Genomic DNA, 11,475 nt, shown 5'->3' on the forward strand with positions numbered 1-11,475 from the left:
AGTACAGTAGAGCACAATAGAGTAGAGTACAGTACAGTACTATAATGTACTGTACTGAACTATACTCTACTCCAGTGGTTCCCAACCAGGGGTACCAGGACCCCTGGGGGTATTTGGCCTATCCACATGTGGTACATGAGAAGACTCATGAGACCATAAGCCTACTGGTAAAATGCACATGAGGGGGTAAATCAGGGTTACTCTGGGCAGAGCAAAATAGTTGGTGGTACAGTAACCAAAAAGGTTGGGAACCACTGCTCTACTCTACTGTCCTGTACTGAATTCTACTATACTGTACTCTCCTGTGCTGTACTGAATTCTACTATACTGTACTCTCCTGTGCTGTACTGAATTCTACTATACTGTACTCTCCTGTGCTGTACTGTGATGTCCAAACTTGTGAAACATTAGACGTCTATGATTGGTTCAGATTTGGTCTGGTCCGGACCAACCAAATCTGTAGGCCGTCATTGTAAATAAGAATTTGTTCTTAACTGACTTGCCTAGTTAAATAAAGGTTAAAAACAAAAAAACAAATGTGGTCTTGTTTGGGGGCAGAACTCATTGAATAATAGTCCGTTTGTAGAATAATAGTCATATATGCAAAGGAAGATATTGTATATTTCTCCCTTTGTGTACCTATTCAGGATACATCACCATGCAGAATGACATTCATATCTTTAATTATGAATTTCTGTGTAGTGCAGATCAGGGACCCATGATGTAATTCTGTTACCGTAATTCAGTTACCAGTGGAAATCCACTTCACTTACTGTAGTTCAATAACCAAAATATATTCTTTCAAAGTCAAGGTGTCATGTCACAGCTGACACCCCATTCTTTCTGCAGACATCTTTGAATCTTAATCCAGAGCAGATATTTAACATCGTTTTTGGAAAATTTAGCTGCATAAAAAAAATAAGGGAGATTGGACCATAATTCTATTCCCAAACTTGACATCTGCATCAAGGAAGAACAGTTACAGTAACACCTCTGGCTCTCTGTGACGACACACAAAGCCACACAGCTAACTCCTTGTTTTGTCTGTGGTTTTAATAAGACACATGACTGCCACGTAGTGGCCGGGGAGGATATATTATGTACCTCGCTTTACTGTTTTTTGGTCGTATGCAGCAATTCTGAATGAATCTTCAGTTTACAGTGGCAGAGAGCACACATTTCGCAGGTTATACATATTGTTCACGGAAGTCCACCTTGGAAGACGAAGTTTGGCATGCTCTACAGATGATGGTTCAACAAGACAACCACATGTACTTACACATTCACTTATATAGGCTGGGCGGTTGGACCTCATTACAATTTCCAGCGTGGGAGATTTTCATGCTTGTGCTGTGTCCTACGTCCGCGTCTTTCTTTTCCCCCAACGCAGTTATTAAGCCAAAACCAACGCCCCCCCCCCAATGTTTGGTAACATTTGCCCATGTATTTATTTTCAGAGTTTTAATGAGTTGTAAAGATGTCTCAGAGAACTCTGCTGAACTCACTCAATTGAAGGTCAGCAAACCTAGGCTACTTAACCTTACTAGCTCGGGAATTTGAAGCTGCTATATTATCAGTAGTAGTCTATTATCAGGTAAAATAATATGCTTATTATTCATAATTTCTCAAATGTTGATTAGCTAATCATTCAGTTGAATACACAATGCTACAGCCATTGAATCTGTCTTTGAGCGTTAATGGACGTTAAATGGCTCACTCGGTCCACGACGTTATGTTATTATATTTTCAACCTTGAAATACGGGGAAACGTTATTAATCAGTGGCTGAAATTAGGCGCTAGGTGATATTCACTTCCAGACTTGGAGAGCGCTCAACGCGTTGTAGAACAGCCCTCTGAATAACAAGGCGTGGGTTTGGTTCAACTGTGTTGGGAAAAAGAAAGGCGACCTACGCATCATCTGTACAGTATCAGCTTGGCAGCTTGCTAGCACAGAAGCAAAGATGAGCCAAGAAATTAAGAACGAGGCATCCCAACTGAATGGGTAACTTTTATGGTTTCACTTTGAAGTTAGCAGCGAATTGTCAGTTGTTTGGTTGCATGCGTTTTACAGTAGTACTAGCTAGCTAGGCTAAGTAGTAGTAGCTAGCTAGCTCCTTCAAGTTCTCTGATAGCAACACACAACTTCAATAAATAAACATAGATCGCGTTTGTTGTTAGCAGCATATTCAGAAAGTCATTAGCAATGTAGCTAGTAAGATAGATAGATAGATAGCTCGCTAGCTAAATTACAGTACAGTATATTGAAATTAGGTCACATGTAAGGTAGTGTATGCGATGTGAAATGGCTAGTAGTTAGCGGTGGTGCGCGCTAATAGCGTTTCAATCAGTGACGTCAATCGCTCTGAGACTTGAAGTAGGGTTTCCCCTTGCGTTGCAAGGGCTGCGGCTTTTGCGGCGCGATGGGTAACGATGCTTCGTGGGTGCCAGTTGTTGATGTGTGCAAGGGTCCCTAGTTCGAGCCCGGGTTGGGGCGAAGAGAGGGACGGAACCTACACTAGGCACTTAGCTATAATATACTGCTCAAAAAAATAAAGGGAACACTTAAACAACACATCCTAGATCTGAATGAAAGAAATAATCTTATTAAATACTTTTTTCTTTACATAGTTGAATGTGCTGACAACAAAATCACACAAAAATAATCAATGGAAATCCAATTTATCAACCCATGGAGGTCTGGATTTGGAGTCACACTCAGAATTAAAGTGGAAAACCACACTACAGGCTGATCCAACTTTGATGTAATGTCCTTAAAACAAGTCAAAATGAGGCTCAGTAGTGTGTGTGGCCTCCACATGCCTCCACGTGCCTGTATGACCTCCCTACAACGCCTGGGCATGCTCCTGATGAGGTGGCGGATGGTCTCCTGAGGGATCTCCTCCCAGACCTGGACTAAAGCATCCGCCAACTCCTGGACAGTCTGTGGTGCAACGTGGCGTTGGTGGATGGAGCGAGACATGATGTCCCAGATGTGCTCAATTGGATTCAGGTCTGGGGAACGGGCGGGCCAGTCCATAGCATCAATGCCTTCCTCTTGCAGGAACTGCTGACACACTCCATCCACATGAGGTCTAGTATTGTCTTGTATTAGGAGGAACCCAGGGCCAACCGCACCAGCATATGGTCTCATAAAGGGTCTGAGGATCTCATCTCGGTACCTAATGGCAGTCAGGCTACCTCTGGCGAGCACATGGAGGGCTGTGCGGCCCCCCCAAAGAAATGCCACCCCACACCATGACTGACCCACCGCCAAACCGGTCATGCTGGAGGATGTTGCAAGCAGCAGAACGTTCTCCACGGCGTCTCCAGACTCTGTCACGTCTGTCACATGTGCTCAGTGTGAACCTGCTTTCATCTGTGAAGCGCACAGGGCGCCAGTGGCGAATTTGCCAATCTTGGTGTTCTCTGGCAAATGCCAAACGTCCTGCACGGTGTTGGGCTGTAAGCACAACCCCCACCTGTGGACGTCGGGCCCTCATACCACCCTCATGGAGTCTGTTTCTGACCGTTTGAGCAGACACATGCACATTTGTGGCCTGCTGGAGGTCATTTTGCAGGGCTCTGGCAGTGCTCCTCCTTGCACAAAGGCGGAGGTAGCGGTCCTGCTGTTGGGTTGTAGCCCTCCTATGGCCTCCTCCACGTCTCCTGATGTACTGGCCTGTCTCCTGGTAGCGCCTCCATGCTCTGGACACTACGCTGACAGACACAGCAAACCTTCTTGCCACAGCTCGCATTGATGTGCCATCCTGGATGAGCTGCACTAACTGAGCCACTTGTGTGGGTTGTAGACTCCGTCTCATGCTACCACTAGAGTGAAAGCACCGCCAGCATTCAAAAGTGACCAAAACATCAGCCAGGAAGCATAGGAACTGAGAAGTGGTCTGTGGTCCCCACCTGCAGAACCACTCCTTTATTGGGGGTGTCTTGCTAATTGCCTATAATTTCCACCTGTTATCTATTCCATTTGCACAACAGCATGTGAAATGTATTGTCAATCAGTGTTGCTTCCTAAGTGGACAGTTTGATTTCACAGAAGTGTGATTGACTTGGAGTTACATTCTGTTGTTTAAGTGTTCCCTTTATTTTTTTGAGCAGTGTATATACCTACCGACAAACTAACTTCATTGGGATCAAGGCATTTAGTGAGAGTTGAGGGGAAAGTGTGTGTGGGAGGGTTGGCAGCTTCAACAGTCGTGTGTGTGTGTGGACACAGTCATAAAAATGATTTTCACATCTTAGAAACCACTGTAGCTGTCCTCATTCTCATGATAAAATATAATCTATCCTCTTCAGACATTATTTTTTTTATATTTAGCATCAGGTAATATCTTTCCTACTCCCCTTAGTTCCCGATCCCATCTTGGTGAAAGACATGGGAATGGGATGTGTAAGATGTAGAATACGGATCCTGCATAAGTCATGACACACACACACACAGAGTTTCTCTTCAGCTGAAAATAGTACAACATGAATACGTGGCCCTCAAAAAGGTGTGTGTCCCCCGTTCATCCTTATTTGAGGGTGTGCCCATGGAATGGCAGCAGTGTTGGCACAGGGCATAAGCTAACGAGCAGGAGGGCAATGAGGACAAACACACACATCCCACACACACTGCTCCCAGTCCCAACCACACTGTCACTCTGACTCTGTGTCAAATGTCAAACACGAGGAGCACTCTAGCTCAACCAGTAACATGCCCTCAACTGTCTCGCACACACCTGGAGGGGTTCCCGTCGCCCAGCAGAGTGCCAGGGGCCCAGAAAGGTTAAGGGGACCTGGGCCAATTCCTATGGCCCCTGGCCCTCTTCACCACCCCTTTTAGCTGGCTGAGGGCCCACTTTGGCTGTTTTGATCCCCCAAAATGAGCCGGTGCCTCCCAGGGCCTTTCTACAAGCTCGATAACAGTCTCTTTGCACTGTGATTTCACGCTGTTATGAAGGCTTGAGTTCCAGATGTGGTTGATTGAAATCTGGATGGCATTTTGAGACTGGTTGCATCAGGTTTAGCCTTCATCGTAGATATTTTTCAGTGTATGGCACACCGCTGCTCTGTTTATTTTTACTAGTTCAGCCTTCGAATGGATTCAACTCTCCACCCTGCTTACACTTGTATCACCTTCATTGATGTGAAGAATGCTTTGGCTGAAGGCCTATACCTTTTCCATATTAATCCTCAGCCTGAACTCTTTAGGCTGCCTTCAGAGTAACTGTTGCTTGCCATCGCGTTGACAGTTTGGTCATGTTCTTCTGACCAAGCTCTGCGTTTGCATTCTCATCATTGCTGTGAAGAATGCTGAGGCTGAAGGCTAGGCATATAGGCCGGCCTATTCCATATCAACTCTGAACTGGTTGCAACCATAAATGTCCTATTAAATTCCTAATTCTGTGGTAGCAGCCATAGGGTGCATGTATGGAGTTGACAGTTTGGTCACGTACCTCTGACCTTTCCATCCCCACGCAACATGCACGTTGGCAAACTTGGCATTCCGAGGTGCCTTCCTGCCTTCCCTAATACCACTCACTATGTCGACCGTCCCTTTCGGACAGGCTTTCTGCACTTTCACTAAACCAGGTAGCCTAATGCCTTCATTTTCAAAACTCTGTTCCCAGATAGAGCCTACGATGTAGGGCCGAGTATAGCCACGAAAGTCCTATTTTTGACGTGCTGCTTGGAAGCGCGATGATAGCCTAATCCTCCCGCTCATTAAGCCAATAAGGAATGGGCATGTTCGGGAATAATAAACCCCAGAAGGGAGAACGCCCGGGAAGCATTATCCCATGGCATGTTATCTCTTTTCCCAGCAGCTGTACGGCTGAAAATCCTGTTTAGGAAGGCTGGCCACCGTTCTGCAGAGAGTAGGACCTCTGATATGACAATCTGGTGCCTGGGAAAGCCAGTAGAGCCCAGGGGAGCGAACACACTCATCTGCATCTCATTTAAAGGACTAATGTCCTGGAGGGAAGGGTGACTGTGAGACCACAGCAACAGCTGGCATTGGAGTAGCGTAGGAGAACCGTAGAATTACAATGAATTGAACTTGAGCGGCATGGGATTCGGCACTGGAACGTCTGACTCTTCTAGTCATTGTAATTCTATGTCAGCATTTAAACATATGGCAATATGAAGATTCCAGGGTTCTGAAAGACCGCATGAACACCACCAGGTGTCAGGTCTCAGGTGGGGCGATTGTTAAGGTTCAAGGCTGGTGCGGTGATGCTTTAATGAATGATGAGAAGGAGGACCCATCTGCACAAATTGACAACAGAAGTCGTTTAAGCTGCCAAAGCTTCCCCGGAGACCAGTGCTTAATTAGATGTATCAAGGAAGAGTCAGATGCTCTCCCTAAAAAGCTGGACCAGATTGAAAGTCTGCATTGGAAGGTGGAGGCCTACTCAACTGAAAATGTGTTTCGATTCATGTTTTATGATTCATTTCATGTATTATTCCTCTCATCTTGCTTTATTAAACATTTGAACAAATCAAATCGCTACATCAACTGTGAATGATTTTACAACAGCCCCTCTTGACTAGATTCTCTCGGCCTAATTAAATACAAATGCCACATCATTTGATCAAGCTGCAATGAAAAGGCGCACACAAGTAGTTTCTTTTGCCTTCTGAGCGTTGACGGCCCCTCTGCCCTATGATGTGCGCCACTTAATGCGTCCGAACGCCTGGAAATGCCACTTTAAAGTTTGTCCCCGTTTGACAGTCTTGCTCCGCATGCTGGCAACCATTAGCCAATTTGAAACGTAGGGACAAGATATCTCCGTCTGAGCTGTGGAGGAGTTCAGTGTCAGACTCCGAACGCATCCCTCTTTCTCCCTCCATCTCTTTCTCTGATCCCTTCATTTCTTTCGAGTCCAGTCGTGTCTGCGGGGGGGTATAGGCGAAAGACGTCACCGATCTTGTCATTGTAGACAGGCAGACGTGGTGCGTTGCCGGACAGCAATGGGTCTCGATTGGCCCTATTGCCCTAGGTTGGCACTCTTTCATTTCTTTGTCGTGTGCCAGCCAGGTGGGTAGGGTTTAATTGCCAGGTCGAAACGCATGGCCGAGAGATCACACTCCAAACTGTGGAGGAGCTCAAAGTATCCCTTCCTCTTCTGCCGTCGCTGTGTCTTTGAATCCACTTTAGAGAGTGCTTTGTAGACAGGCAGACATGGTATCTAGGCCTAGATCTATGGCACGATCCGCCCTAGGTTGGCGTGACAGCCAGATGGGTAGTGTTTAATTGCTGGGTACTGCTGCTTCAGTTTCCAATGTGCTCCAGCCTGACCCAGTGGGACTTTCTGCGACTGTACCCATAATAGCTCCCGGTTCCTGTGTCTGGATCCGTAATGGCGGGTGAGTGGCCTGGAGCACAGCAGTGAAGAGAGGATATAATGGTTTTCAAAATGCGAAGAAGGTAAGCTGGGATAGTGAGGGCTCTAGACAGGGGTGTTGTAATTATAAGGAGTGGGCGTCTGTTCTCCGTGGGGTTAAGACCCAGGTTTGAAGCCCTTTGAATCGATGTGTGTGAAGTGTCTGTCTGAACTTGTCCGTGTGTGTTGGCGTTCACGCCGGCATGCGTGTTCCTTTGTAAAGCAAGAGGACGGAGACCGAGACTACATCATGCTGCCCTCAAGTGTAACACGCGACCGCTGCCCCTGACTTCTCCTTTTTGACCAACGAGCCTTTCGAAGATTTTATTTTTGTTTTACTCCATCCATCCCTCCCTACCTTGTCACTTTCCTTCTATTGTCTTCTCTTATGCCTATGACTCACCCGTTCTCCATCCCTCATCCTCCCTCCTTTTGTCTTCTCCTTCTCCCCTTCTCTCCTCTATTTCTCTTCCTCACCTTTCTTTCGACCATTTTTCTGACCTCCATTTTCTTTTGTCTCCTTGTTTTTGTCTCCCCTTCTACCCCCCCATTCTGACCTTTTCTCCGTTTTCTTTCTCTCCATCCATCTCTTTCTCCTTTCTTCCCCTCCATTAGGACCCCGGCCTCTGATTCTGCTCAGACGAAAAAGCGTGAGGACTACCTGGAGTGGCCTGACTATTTCATGGCCGTAGCCTTCCTGTCAGCTCAGAGAAGCAAGGATCCCAGCTCACAGGTAAACGCACACACACACACACACACACACACACACACACACACACACACACACACACAGCTCAAAGAAGCATTCGAGATCCTTGGTAACAACATCAGCACCCCCTACCCCACCTCTTCATTGATCCTGACCCCCACAGCCCTCCAACCCGCTTTCTCTCCCTTTCTCCCTCCACCACGGCTGTGCAAGGCGTCCACAGCCCCGCCTGTTATTAAATATTAATCCAGATGCCAGGCCCTTCGCCCTCAATAAGGCCCCCCTGCCTTTCTGATCAGGCCCTGGCACGGACGCCACTCATTGACGCTGCCGGTCAAGATGGCGGCGGGTATTTGATTGAGTTCCCAGAGTTCCCCGGCTGTGGGGCAAGCACCCGGTTTGACGGTGGGGGGTGATTCAAGCGGTCGGGGGCCTTAGCCCTTGTCTGCCTTAGTCAGGGATTGGTTGTCTGGTGTAGGCCTGTTAGATCCAAGTTGGATGTCAGTTTTGATTTGTTTCGACACCTATACCCCCTGTCTGTACTGTGCTGTCTAGTTTGATGATCGACCTAGAGCTTGTTTTGAAATGGATTTCTGACCCACAGAAGTGGATGGAGGGAGAGTGAGGGATATTGGAGAAATGGAGGGGGGAAAATGGCTACAGGGCAGAGATTTTCAATACTTTTTTTAATGGTTCCTAAAGTATTTGGTCAAAGAGAGATGTCTTGTGGGAAATCTGGACTATGCAGGGTTTATTAGGGAATTTTTAATTATTCGATACAGCTGTATGAAAGTGTATGTGCATTGTGCACGTTAGTGTGTGTGTGAGTACAAAAGTCTCTCGCCCTAGCCTCGCCCCCTGTCACTCGAGCGCATTTGTTGTTGCTCGACCACGAAACACTTGCATTCAGTAATATAAATCCACAAGCATTCTATAATTACACTATTAGTTTTTTTCTTACATCTGCAAACAGCTAGTCTGTCTTTACTTAGCAAGTTGCCACTAAATCGTGTTAACATCTAATGCTAATTGCTAGTTATAGCTAGCTAATAAATGTATTGAGTCAGTGCAAACATAGCTAGCTATACAGCCCGATACCAGTGACGGTTTAGGCCTAAATCAGCATGTTTTTTGTGCAATATGCTTCTAAACCAAAGAGTATTAGGCGAAGCATGAATATGTTAGCTACATGAAGTAGCGAAGAAAAAACAACATTTCATGTAGCCAAATTTCTCATCGAATCACAGCCTACTTTGCCGAACGGGTGAGGATTTAGCACTGTCGTTGCACCAAACCTAACCATAAACATCAAGGCCTTTCTTTAAAATCAGTACACAAGTATATATTTTTAAACCTGCATATTTAGTTAATATTGCCTGCTAACATGAAGTTCTTATAATTAGGGAAATTGTGTCACTTCTCTTGCGTTCTGTGCAAGCAGTCAGAGTATATGCAGCAGTTTGGGCCGCCTGGCTCGTTGCGAACTGTGTGAAGTCCATTTATTCCTAACAAAGACCGTAATTAATTTGCCAGAATTGTACATAATTATGACATAACATTGAAGGTTGTATAATGTAACAGCAATATTTAGACTTAGGGATACCACCCCGTTAGGTAAAATACGGAACAGTTCCGTATTTCACTGAAAGAATAAACATTTTGTTTTCGAAATGTTCGTTTCCGGATTCGACCATATTAATGACCAAAGGCTCGTATTTCTGTGTTATTATGTTATAATTAAGTCTATGATTTGATAGAGCAGTCTGACTGAGCGATGGTAGGCAGCAGCAGGCTCGTAAGCATTCATTCAAACAGCACTTTTGTGCGTTTGCCAGCAGCTCTTCGCAATGCTTCAAGCATTGAGCTGTTTATGACTTCAAGCCTATCAACTCCCGAGATTAGGCTGGTGTAACCGATGTGAAATGGCTAGCTAGTTAGCGGGGTGCGCGCTAATAGCGTTTCAAACGTCACTCGCCCTGAGACTTGGAGTAGTTGTTCCCCTTGCTCTGCAAGGGCCGCGGCTTGTGTGGAGCGATGGGTAACGATGCTTCGAGGGTGGCTGTTGTCGATGTGTTCCTGGTTCGAGCCCAGGTAGGGGGCGAGGAGAGGGACGGAAGCTATACTGTTACATTGGCAATACTAAAATGCCTATAAGAACATCCAATAGTCAACGGTATATGAAATACAAATGGTATAGAGAGAAATAGTCCTATAATAACCTCAACCTAAAACTTCTTACCTGGGAATATTGAAGACTCATGTTAAAAGGAACCACTAGCTTTCATATGTTCTCATGTTCTGAGCAAGGAACTTAAACGTTAGCTTTTTTACATGGCACATATTGCACTTTTACTTTCTTCTCCAACACTTTGTTTTTGCATTATTTAAACCAAATTGAACATGTTTCATTATTTATTTGAGGCTAAATTGATCTGATTGATGTATTATATTTAGTTAAAATAAGTGTTCATTCAGTATTGTTGTAATTGTCATTATTACAAATACAGTGGGTTTTTAAATCGGCCGATTAATCGGCATCGGCCTTTTTTGGCCCTCCAATAATCGGTATCGTATCGGCGTTGAAAAACCATAATCGGTCGACCTCTAGTCAAAACATATAGATTCAAGGGTTGTAAAGATGGGGAGAGGTTTGTCCGTGATAGATGCTCTGCTTTTTTGACACCACATTCCACAAAGCAAGTCCTGCAGGCTCTAGTTTTGTCAATCTGAATTGTTGTCCAGTTACGTGGTTGAGTGCTGCAAAGAAAGATCTAGTTAAGCTGCAGCTGGCCCAGAACAGGTCGGCACGCCTTGCTCTTCATTGTAATCAGAGGGCTGATATAAATACTATGCATGCCCTCTTGGCTAAGAATTGAGGAGACTGACTGAATCACTTCTTCTTCTTTCTATAAGAAACATTGTTGAAAATCTCAAATTGTTTGCATAGTCAACTTACGCACAGCTCTGACACACACACACACACACACACACACACACACACACACACACACACACACACACACACACCACCCCACCAGACATGCCACCAGGGGTCTTTTCAGTCTCCAAATCCAGAACAAATTCAAGAAAGTGTACAGTATTATATAGAGCCATTATTGCATGGAACTCTGATCCATCTCATATTGCTCAAATTAAGAGCAAACCTGGTTTCAAAAACAGATAAAGCAACATCTCACGGCACAACGCCTCTCCCATATTTGACCTAGATAGTTTGTGTCTGTATTAATATGTAGGCTACGTGTGCCTTTACATTTTCTTTTATGTAGTTCTCTCCTTGAGCTGTTCTTGTCTATTAATGTTCTGTGTTATGTCGTGCTTCATGTTTTGTGTGGACCCCAGGAAGAATAGCTGCTGCTTTT

At 45.3% G+C, this 11,475-nt stretch overlaps 1 protein-coding gene across 3 annotated transcripts in view; it reads left to right on the plus strand.

Annotated features, from left to right (window-relative positions):
• Nucleotides 1-1,496: 1,496 nt before the first annotated feature.
• The window catches only part of LOC106610063 (deoxycytidylate deaminase), a 48,002-nt gene continuing 38,023 nt past the window's right edge, over nt 1,497-11,475 (plus strand). The window contains exons 1-2 of one of the 3 annotated variants that reach the window (XM_014209194.2): nt 1,497-1,515; nt 8,002-8,119. In XM_014209194.2, the coding sequence (XP_014064669.1) occupies nt 8,069-8,119 (51 nt within the window). In that variant the 5' untranslated portion in view covers nt 1,497-1,515; nt 8,002-8,068. Of the gene's footprint in view, nt 1,595-1,699; nt 2,004-8,001; nt 8,120-11,475 lie in introns of those variants that run through there. The other 2 variants (XM_014209193.2, XM_014209192.2) reach the window with 2 other exon arrangements.

The sequence above is a fragment of the Salmo salar genome, chromosome ssa08, assembly GCF_905237065.1.
Source record: "Salmo salar chromosome ssa08, Ssal_v3.1, whole genome shotgun sequence".
In the NCBI taxonomy this organism is placed as follows: domain Eukaryota; kingdom Metazoa; phylum Chordata; class Actinopteri; order Salmoniformes; family Salmonidae; genus Salmo; species Salmo salar.